General features: G+C 38.5%; 1 protein-coding gene across 1 annotated transcript in view; it reads left to right on the top strand.

Moving 5' to 3' along the window:
• CCDC158 (coiled-coil domain containing 158) overlaps window positions 1-20,250 on the top strand; it is a 62,761-nt gene extending 42,511 nt beyond the window's left edge. Inside the window, exons 16-25 of the mRNA XM_045857951.1 lie at window positions 177-335; window positions 4,410-4,502; window positions 5,317-5,442; window positions 8,061-8,221; window positions 9,974-10,030; window positions 11,146-11,205; window positions 14,448-14,515; window positions 16,423-16,581; window positions 17,775-17,882; window positions 20,059-20,250. Coding sequence (XP_045713907.1) covers window positions 177-335; window positions 4,410-4,502; window positions 5,317-5,442; window positions 8,061-8,221; window positions 9,974-10,030; window positions 11,146-11,205; window positions 14,448-14,515; window positions 16,423-16,581; window positions 17,775-17,882; window positions 20,059-20,135 — 1,068 coding nt within the window. The 3' untranslated portion in view covers window positions 20,136-20,250. The remainder of the gene's footprint in view (window positions 1-176; window positions 336-4,409; window positions 4,503-5,316; window positions 5,443-8,060; window positions 8,222-9,973; window positions 10,031-11,145; window positions 11,206-14,447; window positions 14,516-16,422; window positions 16,582-17,774; window positions 17,883-20,058) is intronic.
• The last annotated feature ends 3,800 nt before the right edge of the window (window positions 20,251-24,050 follow it).

The raw sequence follows: 24,050 nt of genomic DNA, 5'->3' as shown, positions 1-24,050 counted from the left end.
AAATAATACTAGTATTGATAAAATGAGAGAATACATGGTAACATAGTTGTAGCAGCTCCCAACTCCAGCTCAGAAGCAATTAAATATCATATGAGTTAAACTCTAGCTCAGGTCTTTATATAAGAATTTTATATTTTCATCATAATTTTTGGTGTTTTTCTGCTGTATTATTGTAGGAAAAGCATTTTCTAAAAGAAGAAAAGACTAAATTAAGTCAGGAGTTGAGTACGGTTGTAACGGAGAAAAGCAAGATGGCTGGAGAACTAGAAGTCCTGAGATCTCAGGAACGTCGTTTGAAAGAAAAGGTTGCAAATATGGAAATTGCTCTTGATAAGGTAGCTATTAACAAAATTTATAAAGTGGTCATCTACTAAATAGCTATTAAGTGAGCAGAACTGTTCTAAATGAAAACTCCATGTTGACAAGAACCAAGTCTATTTTATAGCTGAATCACCTATCACACTGAAAAAACATATCCTGTAGAGAAGACTCTTCTGACCTTTAAGAATACAGTTATAGAGTGACGAGGTGATCCCATCCGAAGGCACATTTGTTGTGGGGCCAGTGCACCAACCACTGGTTACTACCATTTCATGGTCAAGCTAAATTGGCATTCAAGAGCAAGGCTTCTTGCCTTCAAATTCAAAGTGATGGAGTGGGAAGATCCTGAGCTCACCTTTTCTTGTTGACACCGAAATTACAACTACATCTCTGAACAGCCATCTCTGAGAATGACCTGAAGACTGATAGAAGGGATTATCTACACTTACAGATATAGAGAAAAAGCAACATTGAAATGGGTAGAAAGGGTAGAGACTAAGTCTAGTCAGGACCTACCTTACCCTCCACTCCCCATGTGGTGACTCACAGGTAGGAGGGACATCACAACTGTGGAGAGCATCCCCAAAGAGCAGGGGGTCCAAGCCTTAGCCTGGGGGACTTGCACCAGGAAGAGGAACCCCGTAACACCTGGCTTTGAAAACAAGCAGGACTTACACCTGGGAGAGGGCTTTAGGAAATCCAACTTGCACTCTTTCTGAGTCCCAGCACAGAGGCAGCAGTTTTAAAAGCACCTACGTCATATGAAGGTGATACATTGTCTAATTTTGGGGTGTGTGCTGGAGGAACAGAGATCTTTTGGAACCTTTTCCTGAGTCAGAGGGGCTAGCAAGAGCCATTTTTCCCCTTTCTTCAACCTAGCTGGTCTGACACAGGAAGGCTCCAGGTCTTACACTCTCCATTGGCCTTGCTAACATTGTTCACCCCACCCTGGCATTTCCTTGAGGACCCACCCAGGCCAGTGCCCCTCTAAAATGACTCCTGCTCTACCACACCCAGTAGGAGGCCTCAGTCAGCATTAGCACACATCAGTGTCTGCAACAGCATGGCTAAACCTCACAGCAAGCACATGAAATGCTTGCCCTGCATACTAGTGAGCCCACAACAGTTGTGGCGAGGCCTCACAGCCAGCAGGCCAGGGACCAGCTTCACCTCCCAGTGTGTCCATAGAAGTTGTGGCCCAGCCACAACAGGAGGCCACACTAGTCTACCTTCTGGAGCACCTAGCTCTGGTGACAAGGTTGATTCTACCACTGGGCCCCATAGGACACATTCTAAGTAAAGCCATTTCTTCAAGACCAGGAGATGTAGCTGGCCTACCTAATACATAGAAACAAATAGGCAAAATGAGGAGAAAAAGAATATGTTCCCAACAACAAAAACAGGACAAAAAGAAAAAGAACTAAATGAAACTGAGGTAAGCTGTCTACTAAATAAAGAGTTCAAAGTAATAGTCATAAAGTTGCTCATCAAACTCTGCAAACTAGTGGATAAATGCAGTGAGAACTTCAACAAAGAGATAAAAAGTATTTTAGAAGTACCTATCAGAACTAAAAAATATAACAACTGAAATGAAAAAAAAACACACTGGAGTGAATCAGTAGCAGATCAGATGATGCATAAGAATGCATTTAGTGATCAGGAAGACAGGATAGTGAAAACCATCCAGTCCGAACATCAAAAAGAAAAAAAGTGAGGATAGTATAAGGGACCTTTGGGACAACATCCAGCGTACTAACATTTGAGTCATTGGGATCCCATAAGGAGATGAGAGAAAGGGAGAGAAAACCTATTTGAAGAAATAAAAGCTGAAAACTTCCCTAACCTGGCAAAGGAAACACACATCCAAGTCCAGGAAGAACAGAGAGTCCCAAACAAGATGAACCCAAAGAGACCCACACCAAGACACATTATATTAAATTGTTAGAAGTTAAAGATAAAGAGAATCTTAAAAGTAACAAGAGTAAAACAACTAGTTACATACAAGGGAATGCACATAAGATTATCAGCTGACTTTTCAACAGAAACTCTGCATGCCAGAAGGGAGTGACATGGTATATTCAACATGATGAAAGGGAAAAACCTATAACTAAAAATACTCTACCCAGCAAGGTTTCACTCAGAATTGAAGATGAGATCAAGATTTTCCTACATAAGCAAAGGTCAAAGGAGTTCACTACTAAATTGGTATTGCAAGAAATGTTAATGGGAATTCTTCAAGTATAAAAAATGGCCAAAACTAGAAATAAGTAAATATATTAAAGAAAAAATCTCACTAGTAAAACCAAAAACTATAGTAAAGATGGTAGACCACTTATTCTTCTAATATGAAAAAATTAAAATGGCAATAAGTACATACCCATCAATGATTACTTTAAATGTAAAATGACTAAGTGCTCCATTGAAAAAACATATGGTGACTGAATGGATAAAAAAAATGACCCTTACATATGCTGCCTACATGGGACTCCAGACTGAAAGACACACACAGACTGAAAGTAAAAGGGGTAGAAAAATATATTTCATGAAAATTGAAACAGAAAAAAGAAGCTGGCATAGCAGTACTTACATGAAACAAAACAGACTTCAAAACAAAGACTATAATAAGAGACAAAGAAGGACCCAGAAATTCCACTTCTGGGCACTTATCTGAATAAAACAAATTTACTAATTCAGAAAGATATATGCATCCCTATGTTCACTGCAGCATTATTTACAATAGCCAAGATATGGAAGCAACCTAAGTGTGTATTACTAGGCTAATGGATAAAAAAGAAGTGGGTATATATAATATTCCAAACACACTGGAATATTACCCATCCATGAAAAAGAATGAAATCTTGCCACTCATGACAACATGGGTAGACGTAGAGAGTTATGCTAAGTGAAATTAGTCAGAGAAAAACAAATACTGTATGATTTCACTTACGTGTGGAGTCTAAAAAGCTAAACAAGTGAACAAACAAAACAGACTCATGTATACAAAAAAAAAAAAAAACCTGATAGGGCCAGAGGTCTGGGCAGTGGAGGAATGGGCAAAAAGGTGAAGGGGATTAACAGGTACAAACTTATAACATAAATAAGTCACAAAAATGTAAAGTCCAGCATAGGGAATGCAGACAATAATATCACAATAACTTTGTATGGTGACCGGTGGGTAGTGAACTTTTTGTGGTGATCACTTTGTAAGGTATATAGATGTGAAATCTCTCTATCTTGTGTGCCTGACACTAATATAATATTGTATGTCAACTATACATAAATTAAAAAGAGCTTTACCTTCCAGGAAAGAAAAGAATACGGTTATAATGTGTACTCTTTACAAAAGTATCCCTTTCAGGCTAATATAGTCACAGGAGAAGTAAGATATAAGATGTAAGATGCTCCTGGTGTCCTTAGTGGACTGAATCAATAAAAATTTCTCCAATCTAACCACTAAAGAGTGACTTGAACACTAGGTAGAAGATAGTCTGTTAATAATATTAATAAAATTATAAATTAATGCTAATATCTGGCACTTTGCAGGGTCCAGAAGATGAAGGTAGGAAACACAGCTTCAATATAGTTAATGACACTATATTTGTCATTGCCATTTATTATAGAGGAATATAATAACTTTCTAGTCACCTGAAAACTCTGGAAGACTAAAAATTGACCCAAACTAGTCTTTGATTCTTAAGAAATCAGAGTCTTCATGACTTGATAAAATGATGTGTGATCTTTTTTAATCTGTGCCATCTTTGATCCTAAAACATGGTATATTGACTCAGTGAATTTTAGTTGTAGTTACTTCTATGAAATTTTTTACATTGCTAAAGCTGTTTGCTCATTTTATCCTTAGCACACTCATTCTTTGAGTGCCCTCCTCATACTAAATGTTGTAACATGCTGAGGAGGAAGAGGATAAAGACATGACCCCAGCCATTCTCTGTTAACCATATAAAACAGATAAATACAGGGTGCTGGCAGTGCGGAAGTTTCCTTGAAGAGATGGCAGCTCTCCGTTTATAGGTTAATAAATGAAATTGTGTGAAATGGAGGGTAAACCAAATGTGGTTGCTTGATTGTAGGCGTCTTTGCAGTTTGCAGAATGCCAAGATATAATACAACGTCAGGAACAAGAATCTGTGCGCCTGAAACTTCAACACACTTTGGATGTAAAAGTAAGCTTTTTTTTTTCATTGTAAATAGTAGTGTAAGCAAAATAATGCCTCCATTTGATATACTTATATCTTGTTTATTATCTTAGATACATACAAGTACACTTTCAGCATTATCTGATACTAACAATTATAAAATCTCTGCAAACCTTGTTACCTGCTATACCTGCCCTTTTCATATACAGTAACAAATTGAAGCACCGTGCTTGATGTTAAGTTCTTAGTAAGTGGGAGAGACACAAGAGTGCCTCCTTGGGGATACCTGAGGGAAGAGGTTGCGTACAGAAAGGCCACACAAGTGTGAAGGCCCAAAGTGCAAGTGTTTTTGGCCTCTTTGGAGAACAACAAAGTGATGTACTTTGCATGCCAAACACATGCGTTCTTTAAAAACAGTACATTTTCCACTGAAAAGTATGTCTGTTTTCCAAGTGTATTTGAAAGTGCAGACATAGTTTAAAGCAGTGGATCCTTTCACAGCCAGAGCACTGCCATTGTGGATCTTTCTCAGTAGTATGCCAGCAGCAGTGTGGAGTCTCTGCCAAAGGTCAGGAACCAGTGTAGTGGCATACTGTGCCAGGTGTGGTTGCCTATCCGGCATGCTTTTATCAATCAGAAGTGTGAGGCATCTTCCCAAGCACATGCTTAGTCTTCAGAGGGTAACTTAATAGAATCATCTTGCTTAAGACAGTACTTGGTTTATAACTTTGTAGAGTTATAACATGGGAGACTGAAATTATGTTTGTAGAAATACATTTTGATGTCACAATACAAGTTGTAGGTTGACAGTTACTTTGCTCACATCTATGTTGTTTTCCAGGAACTCCAGGGCCCTGGATACACCTCAAATGTTTCTGTGAAACCACGCCTTCTGCAGTCATCATCCGCTGCCCGTTCCCACTCCAACCTGCCGTCTTCCCAGTCCACGGGCAGCTTCCTGTCTCACGTAAGGAGCTGGTCCTACAGTCCGTGACACAAATGACATAGTATATGAAGAATTTTATTTTAAAAATGTATCTATAATTATGACAGTTTTCATTACTAGATTTAGATTTATGTAGACCGGATGAATAAAATATTCAGTGGGATTAATGTTAGCAATGATTGTTAAAGTAAATTACTTAATAGGTTTATGTTCAGTTCTTTCCATCACAAGCATTTCCAGACTACAAAGGAAATTCTGAGAGAGCTGAAATAAGCATCACTTCAAATGCCAGTGGCAAGCTAGTGTTATATGTAATACTCTACCAAGATGAAAATGATTTGCTATGTATTGTTTCTTCATGAACTGTATGTGAACTTACTTATAATAATAAAATGTTTTATTCCTTTTAGTTAAAATATTAGAAGATTTGGAAATATTTTAGTATAACTTTGTATACTTTTAAAGCTCAGGAAAAAATATGTCCAATGTAAAACTTAGTTATATTTTTTCTTAAAAATATATTTATGGCACTGATCATGTGGCTCAGTTGTTTGGAGCATTGTCCCATACACCAAAGCACTGCAGGTTCAATTCCTGGTCAGGGTGCACACCTAGACTGCAGGTTTGAGCCCCTGTCAGGGTGCATTTGGAAGTCAAATAATCAATGTTTCTCTCTCATGTTTGTGTTTTGATCTATTGATCTATGTCCCCCTTCCTCTCTAAAATCAATAAGCACATCCTCAGGTGAGTATTAAAATATATATAAATATAAAATAAATATATATATATATATATATATATATACATACATATATAATATATATATCTCCCCAGCTGGTGTGTCTCAGTTGGTTGGAGTACTGTCCTATAGCACAAAAGGCAACGGGTTCAGTTCCCCATCAGGACATATACCCAGGTTGTGGGTTCAGTCCTGTTGGGGGTTTACAGGGAGGCAGCCAACCGATGTTTCTCACATTGATGTCAATGTCTCTCTCTCTCCCTTCTTCTCTCTCTAAAAGCAATGAAAAAATGTCCTCAGGTGAAGAAAAAATTATAATTAATATATATTTATGGAACAACTAACCCCTACAACCAGTATTCTGCTCCAATATAAAGCAGTGAGACTTACTTCATAAGTCACACATGAAAACCAATTTTATTAATGCACAGTCTTGTTGTAAGGATAGCAGCAGGGTACCAGGCTACCTGTACCATTTAAATGTGCACATGTACTGAGAAATGACTAAAAGTTGAAGTGGATTCCTCTTCTCACAGTATACATAAGTGTACTGAAAAATAAGCAGTCACACAACAAATAATAGAACAGTCTATCAAACAATAGGGCAATAATATTAATATTAGATTTACGCATGTTCTTCTATCTGGAGACTAAACTTGGGGGTGGGCAGAGGAAGAGCCGGGGACTATTGCCTTATGTTTTAAGTGTTACAAAATCATTTTACCTTTAAAACTGTGTTCATATAATACTGATAAAAATTAACGTAGTTAATTTTTTAGTATTTTTTAATTACTTAGTTAATTTTTATCAGTATTAAGTTAATTTTTATCAGTATTCCAAAACCCCCACAAATCAAACAACAACAAAGAACACTTGAGTAGGAGTCATTGGCACCCAAGATGTGTGTCGACAGTTTTGCTCATGGTGTAAACATTTTATTTTCTGAGATTTATTTGGAGCCAGTAGAAAATTTTGATCACTGCTGAATCCCATTTTATCCTGTTTCTAATATGTCCTCACATGGCTCACTTACACTTACCTTACTGAAATAACCACAGATAGAAAGAATTACCTTCTAGGCTTATGGTAGGTTAACTTCTAGAGGCATCATATAACCCTCATTGGAATGTCAGTGTTGGAGGCAGTGTACAAAAACATGCAGGCAAGTGCTTTCCTCCCTGTATAGTAGACTTCCAGAGAAAAGGGTAAGATGTTGAACGTACAAGAAGTTGTTCAAAAACTATTTGGAAACAAACGGGAAATAAGTTTCTGACTTTGTTCATGCAGTTTTTTCCCCTGAAGCTTAAAAAAAAGAAAAAGGTAAAAGAAATACAATATTTGTACTTATGTCAAGAGGAGTGGAGTAGCTAGAATATACAATTAACCCTGATAACTCCTTATTAGCGGCTCTACCCTGGCACTAACACAGTATGCTTTGGGTCATAGTACCTCTGGCAAGGCTAGATCAGTAAGTGTGAACCGTGTAAAATACTTTATATGTTTTTATACTAAGGAAAAAGGAGGTAGAAAACAGTCTTTCTTGAATACTTACTATGCACATGTCAAGTACTTGTCATTTCTTATATGATCCTAACAAAGTAAGAGTTATCTTCCTCTTTTTAGAAGAAGAAATGGAGATTAAAATAAGCATATCACTTATTACAGTGAAATTATCTATTTTTGCAGAACAGAAACAAACATGTAGATACAGAAACAAAGTGGTGCTTGCTCAGTGGGAGGTGGATTGGGAGGCTCGGTGGAAAAGGTGAAGGGGTGGAGAAGTTCAAATTGGCAGTCACAGAACAGTCGATTTACCAGTTGAATTAATTTTATAATAGGAAATAATAGCATACAGATCTGAAAAAAATATGCCTTTGTTTCATAAATCGTTTCATTTCAGCACTCTATGAAACCTAACACCCCGAAGGAAGATCCCACCAGAGATCTGAAACAGCTTCTGCAGGAGTTGAGAAGTGTGATCAACGAGGAGCCAGCGATGCCTCTGGGCAAGACGGAGGAGGACGGGAGGACGCCGGCTCTGGGGGTCTCCTATGTGGCGGTGTAAGACTCAGTGTGCCCCAGAGTGGGGGCGCCTCTCATCAGCGCTTGGCCGTTGGGTTGTCTGTGTGTTCTTCTCTAGGACAGCGATTTTCAACCAATGTGCCACAAGGGTTTTTAAAACGTGCAATACCTGTTTAGTCAGGGGTGCTGACCTCTTTCCCCTTAGATTGACCACACAAAAATGAACACATCCAGTGCAACCATCGCCATCCAGCTTGAATGGATTAAAATTATACCTGTTTTTTGTCAGGTTGACAAAAATATAATACATATTTTTGGTGTGCTGTAAAATTTTAGTAATTAGTTATGAGTATCATGAGATTTTAAAAAAGATTGGAAATCACTGCTCTAGGAGGTCGAGGTGTAAGAAAATTTGAAGTGTCTGATGCTACCAGGATAGCAATATGAAAGTGAAGGAGTTACGCAAAAGTAAAATAACTTGGCATCAAGAGAAAATGATATAGCTATTCTATTCAGAAAGTAATCAGGGCAAGTTGTTACCCAAAGTTGTATTTCTGCATAAATTTATACTTTCTAACAAATTTCACATCATAATCTTACTTGATTATCACAACAGTTTGAGATAAGACAAGGCAGGATTTATATATACCATTTTATAAGTGAGAAAAACATAAGTTTCCAAAGGTTGACTTACCTGCAGCCACACAAGTGAAGCTAAAACGAGGATCTTAAGAACTGCATCCCTCTCCAGGCGCCAGCTCACAGGAAAGGCCTTGGTTCTTTAGGTGTCCATGCCAGTGACCTCTATCAGATTAATACATGTTCAGATCCAAAAAGGATTCAACCAGTTTATGAGCCCTTCCTTATACATACTTTACTTACAGAAATCAATGAGATTTTCACATTCTCTTCAAATAGTGTTTTAAAATTTTATTGAGCATTATTAGATTAACTTAAAACATTTGAGATGCTATATGCTATGTTTTTAGTATAATAGTAATTGTATACTAGCTGTTAGTATTATAACAACATTGTTGTAATATTCACTTTCTGGTTATATGGCAAATACACTAATATGTTCAATTAGTATATATTGACCTGAGGTAGCAAATTATTAGCTGGATTTGCCTAATTTTTATTAATATTATTGATAGTAATAGTAAAATGGTAGTAATAACAGCCCAGTTACCTAGGATAATATGTGTACTCTGAATCACATCAGAAATATTCTGTTAGCCACTCCGTCAGAGAATACTGACATGTGCAGAGCATTTCTACTTTTTAATAACTCTTCAGTGTGCTCTCTAAGCTAGGGCAGCGTTATTAAGCTCATTTAACATTTAGGCACAGCCTGAGTTGCTTCCTCCTGTAAAGCAAAGGGGAGAGCTAGAAGTAAAAGCTGGAGCCCCTGGTTTAAGAATGAACCTAAACCAGGTCATTCCTCAAGCTTGCCATGCCTTCCCTGATCCAATTTTCATTACTTCAGCCATGATGGGCTTGAACTCTACTGGACTGTATTGAATATGAATGTGTTTGGTCTCTGCCTTTAGAGAATTTATGTTAGTTTGCTGTAATCCTACAAACAACCTTTTCACCAAAGCTTTTGCTCTATCTAAAGCTTTGAAGAGTCCATGGAACAGAAAGGCATTTCTGAGTTGAAGAAGCCTAAAATCTACTGCTGTGCCTTAAAGAAGAGTTAAATACATATAAGCAATTGGTTATTCTAAAAATACATGGAATCTGGAAATTATTCTTTGTGTAATTAACTGAGAGTTACATTTATCTCTACAGAGACGACAGAGCAAGAGATTGCACTGACTCAAGCCTGAGATTAGAGACACGCTATAGGTAAAAAGAATCTGAGATTCTTGAATCTAAGTAATTGTCCAAGATTTTTGTATGTGACTAGGTAATTTGGAAAGTCTGTTTGGATAGTTTGCATCAGAATTTGGGGCTCACTGAAAGACAGCTGTTATATCCTGGTTGGTGTGGCTCAGTGGATTGAGTGCCAGCCTGGGAACCAAAGAGTCAGTGGTTCAATTCCCAGTCAGGGCACATGCCTGGGTTGCAGGCCAGGTACCTGGTGGGAGCACACAAGAGGCAACCACACATTGATAATCTCTCTTCCTCTCTTTCTCCCTCCCTTCCATTTTTTCTAAAAATAAATTATAAAATCTTTTTTAAAAACAAAGAAATCTGTTACATTTTTTAACTGAAACTAAAAAAAGAATTTCAATGAAATATATTAAAGATATTTACTTTCTAGAAATCATTTAATAAGCATTTTTTTGCCTATTTTAAATTTGCTGCCATTTACCCACATGATTACATTTATGCTGTGTGCCATGCCAAACCCAGAAGACTTTTTCTACAGTTACACATGTTTACAATGGCTACGTCACATTTGAAAGGAAGGTAGTCTGGAAGGAACTGATAACCTCTAACAATCCTATTTGCATCAGTAATTGAAGCACTGAATTTTTTAATGGAATCATAAAAAGAACATAAAGAAATGAAATCCATAACCCCCAAAGACAGCTTCTGAGAAATGACTTTAGCCAATAAAGAAAAAAGGCAAAAATTAATTTGCCATTTATTTTAGACTCAGAGGCCCTTGCTCACAGATGTTCAGTAGCTCCTCACTGTCTGCCGCAAAAAGTACACGTCCCCCAGGCCGACCTTCAGAATCTCCGGACTTGCGGCCAGCCTGCTTCACTCCCACTTTCCGCTCTGACCCATACGGACTCCTCCTGATTCCCACCCCCAACCCCCGTCTTCTCGTCTTCAAGGTCTTCAAGCTTTTCTCCGCACTGTTTCCTCCACCTGGAAGGGCCAGTGCCCCAGTTTCACTCCTTTGAATCTGTGTTTGTCTAAAAGCAACATTCAGAGGAACAATTTTGTTTTGCCACTAAGTTAAAATAACATTGCGTAGTCTTTAATTTCCCGAATCCCTCTACCAACAGAAGCAGCAACTCATTAAGGGACTCCACTGAAGACAGTAAATCAAGTGAAACTTTCAGCAGGTAAGAAAGATCTTACCAGCCCGGACTTTCAGACTGCCCCTTCACTACAGTTCACTCATTAACCAGCTCCGAACCCATGAATCACCTGATCACTGGGCGCGCCACAAATTTTTTCGGAGGCCAAGTGGAAGAGGAACATACCACACAAAATGTTGTTTTATAACAAAGAAAGAAGAATTTTGAATCAATGATCGAAGCAAAGAAACACTTCCTTAACGGCAAGAAAACACGTTTGAAGAGATTACGTTATTTCTTTTAATCAGCTTGTAACATGTTTTAGGTTCAAACATAGTTGAAACTTAATTACGCGCGAGGTTGAATCACCGTCGTATCTCAGTGCAGCGCTTCCGCCGCCACACAAATTGCAAATTTTAGACAGTGAATAATAAGCTAAATAATATTTTTTTTCACAACCAAAACAATGATCCCACATACAAAACTTGAACTTCAAACTGAGACGTTTTCCGCAGAGCTGAAAGGCGAAACAGAAATATTTGATGTGTTTCCTTGTGTGTAACACTGTATTGTTCTGTTGAATAATGACATGCGAACCAAACATTTTTTGTTTTCATTTTTCTTGGGAAATGGTAGATCCACCAACTCTGCTTTTATCCAGAGATCCATAGTTGAATAGCAGCATTGATAATCACAGCAACATAAATAACTGAATTACAACTTCAACCAGGAACAGGAGTTTAGCTCTAAATCATCCACCTGAGCCTGTGGAACTGGACTAACATGGAAGAGATTCATCCCTGTGCCTTCTTCCCACCACTTCCAAAGAGGAGGGAAGCCACAGCCTTCGTGGACTGGAAAGCTTCCGTTTTTCAGCGCTGCAGAGCAAAGAAGCGCCGAGAAAGATATAAGCTCGTGCTCTTCCAAACTCCACCAGCAGTGAGTGAGCTTAAAAGATGCGCTATTTAATAGAAGATCTGAAAGTATGCTGCATGCTAGCAAATTACAAATGCCTCCCAGTGCTCTACACTGTGGCAAATTGGCCGTTTTTAAAACTCACAAATGAGGAAGAATCCTAAAATTGCTGTTTTATAACATAGTGTGTCTCTTAATCTAGAAACTTCTGCAGCCATATAAGTTAAATTAGTATACTCCACATATCCAGAAAAGAATAAAAATTAGACAAGTAACTCCGGTATTTGCACTTGAATTATTCTGAGAGCAACACCTCTCAAAAGTTTTTTGGAGAAATGACTTTTCCTATTTTGTCATGAGTAACATTATGCCCTAAGGAAGGATTCCTATAAAGGCTTCATAGTATCTAGCTTTTTAAAAAAAATTCTCCATATGGATGTTGCAGGAAACAAAACAGAATGACCTGAAGATTATAATGACCAAATAAATAAAGGTGGCCATTCCACAAAATCACTCCCCGCAGCTCACGCTTCTGTGCTACACCATGGCTCTGCCGCTCACATCACCTTTGAATCTTCTTTCTCGCTTGTCTCATTTCTCTAGTCACCAAATCTTACTGATTTTGACTCAAACAGTTCTCAAATTCATTTTCTTCGTGGATCACCCCCTCAAACTGTATTAATTTCCTGTGGCTTCTGTAACAAAATTAGTGGCTTAAAATGATACAAATGTGTCTGTCTTAACAGTTCTGGAGGCCCAAAGCCTTAAATCAGTTGTCAGGGTCACACACCCCCGGAAGTTCTTGGGATTAATTCATTTCCTTACCTTTCGCCTGCTTCCAGAGCTTTCTTCCTTTACAGTCTGATTTGTGGCTCCTTCACCCATCTTCACACCCCACAGGACAGCATCCTCAAATCTTTGCTGGGATTGTCATATCATCGTCTGTCTTTATGAAATCTCCTCCTGCCTGCCTCTTAGAAAAACACTTATGACCGAATTAGGGCCCATCCAGATAACCCAGGATACTCTCTCCCCATCTCAAAATCTCAGCTTGATGCGGTCACATCTGCAAAACCTCTATTGCCATATAAGGTAACAGTTGTAGGTCCTTGGCCTTCAAATATGGGTATGCTTTTGACAGCAATTTTTCAGCCTAGACCTTCTCCTTTTCTTGTGGACTGTTGTAGTTGCCTCTACCGTGTTTTGTGTAGATGTTTTCAAATCTCCGATCTCTTGCACATTTCAGTCACTCCTGTACATCATTTGCAAATTGGTCTGCCTACAGCACACCTCAGACTGTATCTGTTGCCCAGCCCCCAAACCTTCGAAGGCTCCCCATTGCCTACTGCAGCAAGAACAAGCACTGCCCTGATGATTAAGACTATGCACAATGTAACCATGACCTTCCTTTCCAGGGCTGTTCTCAAAGTTCCTGGTCTTGGGACTCCTCTGCACTCCCAAATAGCAGTGAGGACTCCAAAGAGCTTTTGCTTATCTGGGTCATTTCTATTGCCATTTTAAATATTGAAAAATACATTTTAGTTTTAAGCATTTAAAAAATTCAAGAGACTGATATTTATTTAAAAGTAACAAAGTATATTAGATGTGACTATATAATCTATTTTGTTATGAAAAATAGCTGTATTCCCAAACAACCATTAAGAAGGCATTGTTTTACAATTTAGTGCATAGCTTAATAAAAGATAGCTGGATTCTCTTATGTGCACCTGCATGTAATCTGTTGTCATATCAGATATCACGCAGCCTCTGGAAACTCCACTGTGCACGTGTAAGACACTAAGAGTTAAAAAGCAGATAATATCTTACTATTATGATAAAAATAGTCTTGACCTCACAGCCCCCTGCAAGGGGGCCACCTGGAGAACTGCTGCCGTCATATTCTCCCACCAGAACCCAACACACAGACTATGTGGTTTCTTTCAACTTAATGATTTAAATAAGTCTGGTAGTTGTGTAAAGTGACACCACTATTGCTATGAGAGGTTTCCTTCCTTTTTCCTTTGATTTTTTCATTTTTACATGAGTCATTAAGATCTTATTTCAGAATCCATGAGAGAAATACTTGGGTTTTATAGCTACTAGTACACAAAAATGAATTTTCTAACTAAGATTATGTATTATTAAGTTTTCATTCTGTAAAATGTTCACGGGCACGGAATACATAAATACAGTGCAGCCTTGGATCTCCCTCATTGGATATTCTAGGGTTTCTGCAGTTTAGGGTTAGGATTGGCCACCTTGAATTTTTATTTTAAGCCATCACTTTGCCTGCACTAGCTTGCTTCTGTCCATAAAAATTAACACTGTGTTTTCAAAATGAAGTGTTTACATGAGCATTCCTGTGCTTCCAGAGAGCCGGTCACGTTGCACGCAGGAGAGCTGGAAGATCCCTCGAGCTGCTTTACATTTGCATCTGCAGGTGAGTGTTCAGTGACGGCACAGAAATGGGGCTGGCTTAAAACCTCACAGTGGCTTCCCATTTCCACGAGAATGACAGCTAACGTTGTTACAATAGCCTACGAGTCCCCATTAATTCTGTGGTCTCATTCCTCCTGTTCTCACTTCCTTCACTCTGCTTCATCCATCCTTGAATTGTTCTTGAACAGTCCAGGCAGCTTCCGTATCAGGACCTTTCCGCCCACTGTGCCCTCCACATTGCTAACGCCCTCACCTCCTATAGAGCCTTTGCTCGTCACTGTCACTGTCACTGTCGCAGTGAGACTTCCTCTCACAACCTTATTTATAATTGTAACCCTCCCACAGCCCTAGTTCCTCTTGTCTCTTTCTTTTTTAAAATTATACTTATCTTTTGCCCTGGCTGGTGTGGCTCAGTGTATTGAGTGCCAGCCTGCAAACCAAAGGGTCACTTGTTCGATTCCCAGTAAGAGCACATGCCTGGGTTGCAGGCCAGGTCCCCAGTAGGGAGTGTGTGAGACACAACCACACATTGATGTTTCTCCCCGTCTCTTTCTCCCTCCCTCTCCCTACCTCTAAAAATAAATAAATAAAAATTTTTTAAAACCCCATAATATTCTTAAATAAAAACAAACTCTTAAGTTTTAGTCTTTGTGAGAAATCTTTTAAAAACTAATATTTTGAAGAAAAGAGCATTTATTTGAAATTTAACAGTTCCTTCAGGTGTACTTCACTTTATGTTTTTATTGTTGTTTTATTCAAGAGAATACAAGATATATCCTTGCTTTATTAGATTAATATAAATGAGCATTTTACCTTCTCTCATACATTGAGTACCTTAGAATACATTAAATCTATTCACTATCCTTCCAACTTACATACAATTATTGTCACTTATTTTAATTATAAGTATAAATGCTGCAGGAGATAATTTACATTGTTTTATACGGTTGATATTCATTTTAATATACCTACATATTTATACTTTATCTTCTATCTGATATCATTTCACTTATGCCTTTAATGTTTCCTTTAATAAAGTCTGCTAGGGACATATTTTCTCAGTTTCTGTTTTTCGGAACTTGTCATTATTTTATGCTCATTTTTTAAGAATATTTTTTGCTGAGTATAGAATTTTAGAGTTGACATTTTTCTTTCACTTTGAAAATATTCCATTGTTTTATGGCTTCCACTGTCTCTACTAAGAAGTCAGCTCTAAGTTTAATTGTTGCTCATTTAAATGTAATTTGTCTTTTTTGCCCTTCTGGCCACTTTAAGACTGGTTTTGTTTTTGGCTTGGTTTGGTTGTTTGTTAACAGGTTTTAACTGCTGTGTCCAGGTATGACTTCCTTTATATAAGAAGAACCTGTGTGGGTTTGCAGGTTTGAATCTGTTATAGTCTGTGCCCCCATTGTCCATACCTTGGAGGTCCGTGTCTGTTACCTATATATTTTCTTGGTTTTCCATCATGTGATTTTGTCTCCTCCTACACCTGGTTGTTTTTAGTGTATGACAAACATATATGAAAGTTGTACAGATGGTTTGGTGCTTAGGATGTGGTTACCTTCCTCAGGAGAGTGCGTTCATGCTCACGTGTAGTAGACAACTAAGGACACCAACACTCACAGACTGATTTGATCCATGCAGGGATTCAAGAAGATTTGAAGCTGGGCCTCAGACCCCCAAGGGCAGGTCTTGCTCCTGTAGACCTTTATTTCTAAGGCACAGCCCTTTCTCCTGTAGAGCACCCTTGAGTCCCACCCAGAGCCTTAGGTCTTCAATAGAACATCCTTTCTGCTCCCCCGCCCCAGGCATTGGGAACATTTTCTTGTGAGTTTGACTTTTTGAGAGGTGTGGCGTGCTATTTTTAATTCAATCTCTTCTTTTACTTTTGTTCTTGCAAAATTTTAGTAAGTCCATCTGTGAAAAATTCAACTTCTCGTTCATTCCACTCTTCTCCTAAGAAGTCTCCAGTTCACTCCCTCCTAACTAGTTCAGGTGAAGATTCAATAGGCTCCACATCACAGTACAGATCCACCAAATCTGTTCACTCACCTGATTCTGTTAAAGGTAAGAGTGATCTCATATCAGTAGTAAGATTAATTGCCTTTAAAGCTCTGCTGAATTGAAAGTTCCTTTCTGTAATCAGAATAAGATATTACATGGCATTCTTATATGCAAGTTCTGATAGCTAGCTGTGTAACTAAGTGGGTCTGATTTAAATAGAATAGCTATTGTCTGTGTGTGTGTGTGTATGTCTCTCTATATATACATAGAAATTATATGTAAATATTATCTCTTTCTCTGTCATGATTAATGACATTTTTTCTATCATAAGATTTTGTGCATTCTTTTAAATGCTGTGACTTCTCTTATTTACAGTCTCTAAAATCATGGCTGTTCTTTCATAAATGCAAATATCTATCATATAAACTTATCAAAATGTCTTCATTTTTTAAATTCTAAGTTCTTTTCTTTTTTTGCTGAGGCAGATAGGAAAAAAGGTTTGATTTAGAATACGTTCCTGAAAATCAGTGACATTAAATACAGAGATGTCGAATTGAACTTGACATGTTTTTCATCATATGTGACAGTGACTCAAAGAGCCCCAGCGCTCTAGGGCATCACTCCCCTTGATAAGGGGTAACCTAGGCCAGTTGTCGTATCAGAGACTAAGGTCAAATTAAAATCTTGAGATTGCCCTTTGAGAATTTTTTAGAGGCTGGCAAAACTTGGCGCACTGATGAGAGAGTAGCTTGAGTGTTGCCTAGCCCCTCCTCAGTTGCTCCCTCCACATTTACGCTCGGTTCACCACGGCCACGTCAGCACCCAGGCCAGCCTCTTCCATCTGGTAGCACCCTCCTCACTCAGGTGATGGTGGCTAAAATGGGGACTTGGCCTCACACACCTTCAAGAATGTTGTCAGTGTCAGTTTTAAATCTTGTTCTTCCAAATCCTAAATTCATTGAACTCCAAGGTGTGGCATGAAAAACTGCCACTGATAATATAGAATGTATTGTTAAAGTATTGCTCTCACTCATCCCATTTAATGCGATGTAGTTAAATAAGAGTAAATCTGACTGATTTGAAACAAAATCAAATAAATTAATATTGCAATATTTAGAAAAGACTTCTTTATTTCAAAATAGTGTTTTAAGGTTTTCATTATTTTAAAGGAAAGATTATTTAACCTGTAATTGGAAGACTTTTAAAATATATATTATATAGGCTTTTAATATCACATCTAAGCCATTTTCTAATAGCTTCACAGTCTCAGCCAATAGAAACCACAGGAAAAACGTGCAGGAAGCTTCAGAACAGACTGGAAAGCTTGCAGACTCTGGTAGAAGACTTACAAATGAAGAACCAAGGTACAGTGTACATTTGGTGAGATCTTCCTTGCTCAAAAGCATACTGCCCTTCCATTTAAGCCTCCTACCTATTGATCCGCTGCACAGGATCTTGAATAAGCAACCTTAGTCAAAATATAAGGGACTTAACCATGGCTCAGCCCGGGGTTCATTCTGTGACCTGAGGCAGGTCACCTGCGCCCTCTCCTCTAGATAAATATTTGTGTGGAGGCAGCCAGGACACAATTGCAATCAGTAGCCAGAAAACAAACTAGCAGTATTTTAGCCTTATACAGGGTTTTAATTAGCATGGGCTATCAGACACTATGCCACATAATGAATCACTAAGTAAAAAGATAGACTACTTTATAAATAAACGAAAGCTATTTGGATGAGAAATTATTGTACCCGGCAGACCATAGGTGACCCTTGAGCACGAGTTCCAGGTGGACGTCCCCATAGATGTGGGAGGGTGTGGGCATGTTCCCATGGCCTTGGAGGGCTGTCACATTTTATGCCTTTTCGACATAAATTCATGAATCCTGGAGCCTTTTTTCAGAGGGAGATTAATTTTGAAGTATGCATGTTATTCCATCTTTCCAGCTCTAGAGAAGTGAGTTGCAGGTGAATGATAATAAATATTTTTCTAAGAACAAATCCTTATAAAATAAATTTAACCTTATTACTAATAATAGCTGCTAGTAGCATTTACTGAGCATTTGCCAGCTCTGTGCTGATAGCCCTGTGCTCAGAGCTTCGCTTACGTTTTTCCGTGTGGGCCTCACAGCAGCCCTGGGAGGTGGGCACTAGTCTCCTGTCGTTTGAAAATGAGGAAACTGGAGATAAAACCACAGTCAGTCAGTAAGTTCTAAGTTACATTAGTAGTGGAGCTGGGATTTGATCTCTGTAATTTCTAATTTCAAAATCCACAGTTTTTATTATACTAATGCTATACTAAATTGTTATAAAAGAAAATTTCAAATCTCTTATGATAACTGCAGATCCTTGTGTATATAAATATCAGGAAAACTTTGATTTTAAGTTTATTGTGAGTTTTTAAAAGCAGATGCATTATTTCTTGGTCCCATTTTTATCACACGGGGACTTACATTTCTGAGTTTATCTGAATGATGTCACCACGTAAGAGTCCAGATGGGAGACGTGTCATATTTGTTCAAAAAATAAAAAGACCATTATATTACATACATTGTCTGGGTGAAATGTCTCTTGGAAATTATGAAACGAATATTTTGGAGAAAATTTGGGCACATTTATAAAATTTAAAGTGCACAGATGCCTTGACCCAGAAATTCCACTTCTTTTTTTAAAAAATTTATTTATTTATTTTTAGAGAGGGAAGAGAGGGGAAGAGAGAGAGAGAAAGAGAAACATCTATGTGTGGTTGCTGGGGGTCATGGCCTGCAACCCAGGTTCGACTGGGAATCAAACCTGTGACACTTTGTTTCGCAGCCCGTGCTCAATCCACTGAGCTACACCAGCCAGGGCTAGAAATTCCACTTCTAACAATTTATTCTATAAGAAGTAATTGCACAAGTGCACAAAAGTTTGTTTATAGAAGTATTTCCTATAAGATTGTGTATAAAGAAAACTAAGAAAGCAACTTTTAAAAGTGTATTTGCTAACACACTGGTGCATCGCTGTAATGGAGTGCTGTGCAATCCTAACAAAACAGGAGCTGAACTGTGGCGATGTTAACATTTTGTTAAGTGAATAAAGTAAGCTACAGGACAACTTATAAAACAAAACATCTAAAAAAAGAACAATTTACATTTACATTTCTGTAAAGAAGAAAACTCGTGTGTGTGTAGGCTGCACGCATGTGAAGGTGCTCACCAGGCCGTTTACAGTGACGACCTCTGAGAGGGGGCTTGGCAGATGAAGGGACGAAACAGAGACTTTCCTCTCTCTTTACGCGTGCCCGAGGCGTTCCCATTGTTTACATTAGTGTGTATCACTTCTGTGGTAGTAATTACCGTGCCCATTTAAAATAACTGAAAAAGATTTATCCTTAGTTCCATGTCTTTTCAAAAATATGCTACTTTGTGATTTTTAAGAACTTCTTGAGCTCACAATGTATGTATCCCACAATAGTGAGTTGACCTTTTCAAAAGCACATAATAGAATTAAAGCCTCAGTAAATGTTGCTGTTCTAACTTTGTTTTATCAACATTTTCAGCAATGTCTTCAATGATCAGAAATCAAGAGAAGAGGATACAGAAAGTCAAAGACCAGGAAAAAATGTTACTAAAATAATACATTGCTTGCCTAACCTTTACAGAGAGATGATGCCCAATTAATTGTGGTGTTACCTATAATTAGTGCCCCGTGAACTTTTTTCTTTTTATGTGAAAATTTAATAAAAGTTACCCTGTCCTGTAAACTCTATTTTGAAATAAAATATTCTTGAATGCTCTCCCAGTAAAATTTCAAGCAGTACTAGATAGTTGTGAAAGTATTCATAACTTACAAGGTATCGATTTGTACTAATGTTTTGGCATAATTATGTGTTTTTTAATATTTGTGCTGGTGCTGAGGCAATAGTTGTTTTTCTTCAACTGAACAGACAACTTTCACAGGAAAGTGAAAGATGTGGGGTGATGCCCAGAACAGCACCAGCACCCTGCACTGACAGGGGTTCCTTCTGTGACCCCAAACTTGCTGCGTGTTCTGTCAGTGTCGGTGAGTGTGAGCCGGTAACAAAACACTGGGATCCCCAATCGAAACTTTTGAAAAAGTGTCTCTTTTATGTATTAAGAACTATAAAGAAATAAAGAAAACGTGTTATTCTTCAGTGGGTAGCTTCTTCAGATCAAATGGATTCAGTCTGCCTTAGTCAGATTTTAATAAACCAGGAGGGTTTGCATGTGGAGTGTTTCCCAACACGAATTACCCATTCTCTGTGGACACCAGCTGCTGTCCCACAAGCCGGTTCAGTTCTGACACTATCTGGAGTTAATGCCAGATTCTACAGATTTGAGGGCTCAAGCTCTTAAGACTGCTCCCACTTCAGATGCCAATCAAAAGTCCCAGATCAGCGGTACTTTTTGACTAACAGGTTGTAAATTGGGGGTTCTTACAACCTACTCCTGAGTTTCAGTGACTTGCTAGAATGGGTCATGGAACTTAGTACTTTAGTTACTATTACTGGTGTGTCACAAGGGAAACAACTCAAGAACAGCACCGTGTAAGAGCTGCATAGGGCAAGGCTTGGGGACCTGGAGTATGAAGCTCCCCTGCCCCTCTGGGTGTGCAACCCTCTCAGCACCTAGATGTGTTCGCCACCCGAAGCTCATTGAATCCCCTCATGGTCAGGAGCTGCTTAACAACAAGGACATGTTCTGCGAAATGTGCTGTTGGACAATTTCATCATTGTGCAAACATTATTGAGTGCACTTTCACACACTTAGGAGGCAGAGCCAATTACCTACCAAGGCTGTGTGGTATAGACTCCTGCTCCTGGGCTACAAGCTTGTACAGTGTGTTACTGTATTGAATACTGTAGGCAGTTGTAACACAATGGTAAGCATTTGTGTATCTAAACATATCTGAACATAGGAAAGGTGTAGTAAAAATATGAAAATATGATGTAAAAGATAAACAATGGTGCACCTATATAGAGCCCTTACAGGTGAATGGACCTGGCAGGAAGGACTAGAAGTTGCTCCGGGTGGCTCAGTGAGTGAATGGGAAAGGTAGGTTGTCATAGTACACTACTGTAGACTTTGTGAACACCTCACATCCAGTCTACACTAAATTTGTGAAACAACATGAGATTAAATCAAGCACAAGAGAAAATGATGCAATCAAGAGATTTGGAAAGCATATGATGAGGCTGCTGCCAATGCACCAGGGCATACTGTTTTGTAGCAAACTTTTGATAAGTAAAGAGAGTACACTCCAAAATGACAGTTAAACCGTATAGTATAGGTAATATGTGAACTAGTAACACACTCGTTTACTGTCAAGGAGCATACACTGTGAGTAACTGCATGCGTAGGCTTTTATACCATTGGCAGCGCGGTGGGTTTGTTCACAGCAGCCTCACCACCACAAACTCGGGAGTGATGCTGGGATGTTGGGGTGGCCGCCACCTCACTAGGTGATAGGAACTTCTCAGCTCTATTATAATCTAATTCGGTCCCTAGGGCCATAGTTGACCAAATAATCCTTATTAGGCACTTTACCATTTTCAAGAGTTTTTAGAGCTTAGTCTCATGTTCTCCACCCCCTCCCAGAGATTGGTAGGTGGGACTTCCAAACGTCTATTCACTATGTCTTTCTGGTGACCAGCTCAATCCAGAGGCTTTATAGGGGCTACACCGTAAATCACCTCATTAGCACAAACTCTGGTGTGATCTAAAAAGCCTCATTTTGAATAACAAAAAATACTTCCAATCTCCCAAGAAATTCCAAGAGTTTGAGTAACTCCGTGCCAGGAACTTGGGACAATGACTAAATATAATTATACCCTGTTGTACCAGACACGTGAACCAAACAACAAAACAAAACAGGAACAAATAAATAAAAACGCTTCATAAGTCAAACATACTGCATGTAATGTAGAGGTTAATATACTTAGAAAAAAAGTCTGAATTGTTTTTTTGCCTGAGGCTGTATAAGCTGTTTCAGTCTTACCTCCACCTCTACAACGTGACATGAAAGCAACATATAATTTTCTAGCTGCAGAAACACAGAAGCCCTTAGACTCCCTTCATGGTCCATAAGGCAAGTCATATTAAACACATATGCCCTAGGGATTGTAGGAGAAGGAGCTTTGGGTGACAATTTTGCAGAGTTGCCTGCCAGGAGTCTCTACTCACAACAAGGATTGCAGAGAGGCCCAAACAGCACCATTTGTCCTTTCTGATGTGTATATGGCTTAGGAAGAGTTTTAGCCTGCAAAACAGATGAACTGAAATAAAATAGGACGCCCAACTTAAATGTTTCAAAAAGAAATTTCATCTTTTCCTCTAAATGAAAGAACAAAGAAAGAAGAACTTTATGACATAACTAATCAAATGAAAAATTCAAGAGAAAATACTTCTCACATGCATACAACCCAGAGAACGAGCTTAAGCTTTGAAATGATGAACGTCAGCTACCAAAATAATATTGGAACACACAAAGTGAATTTGAACTTCAAAGATCCTCCACAGAACTGCCCACCCTCCGTGTCTCACCATAAATGCTGAATATATTTATGGTGGGGAAGAAGAAATGCGCTTTCCCCACGAACAAAGCGTCCCACCAAACAAACTGAAAACTCCACCCATAAGCTCCGAATATTTAACGTTAAATACTTCTTGTAACATAATTTATCATAAAAATGCTATGGGCCAAAAAGCACCGACAGGTAAACAGCTCTTTCAAGCACTTTGCTAACACTATTTTCAGCTTCGATCAGTCCTTTCTCCTGCAAAAAGAGCATCTAGTAGATTAGAAATAGCTTATGGTCACAATATTGTTGAAATTTATTTGTTAACAATACTTTTTACTTTTTTTTCTGGGTAAATAATTTTTGAGATGAACAAACCCAACCATATTCTTCCAAAAACATGAACTGAACCAAGAAAGCACAAAGCAGGCAACTCACACCTTGTGTATATAATGAAGACTTCCAAATACAGCCTAAAGAATAAGATGTGAAGTCTTTTAGCTGTAACTTAACCCTTCCTCCACCTCTGCCCGCACCCGCGAAATGCAAACACATATCGTCATGGTTTATTCTTAGTGATCGCGATTATTGGGGGTGTTATGATTTAGAATGTCAATCATAGCTGAAGGTGGAGAACCTGAGTTTAATTTTCAGTTGTATTACAAGTAAGTTTCAATGTCATGATGCTTTTCAGGGATAAAGAGCGGTTTCACGCCGTCCGGCAATAACCACGTCACCGAATTTCGCCAATACAAGATTTCGGTCAAGCCGAGGTGGCTGAAGGAGAGGCTTGAAGCACAAACTGGTGCACAGGCAAATGAGAACTTCAAAGTCAAATCCAAATCACTTAGCTCGTTAAGAGTTTATTATTCCACTTGTTTCACAAACAACCTTGTATCCATCCCTTTCTGAAAGCGTCTGAGGGTTTAACAGAATGCCCTGACAATATACCAAACCATATACTTAGCTGCTTTTAAACCATGCCAGGAAATCAAGTTTCCACACACATCGAT

Source organism: Phyllostomus hastatus, unplaced genomic scaffold (genome assembly GCF_019186645.2).
Source record: "Phyllostomus hastatus isolate PE091 unplaced genomic scaffold, TTU_PhHast_1.1 phas_scaffold_1674, whole genome shotgun sequence".
In the NCBI taxonomy this organism is placed as follows: Eukaryota; Metazoa; Chordata; class Mammalia; order Chiroptera; family Phyllostomidae; genus Phyllostomus; species Phyllostomus hastatus.
Note: the sequence above shows the minus strand (reverse complement) of the source record. Positions and strands in the feature narration are given on the sequence as shown.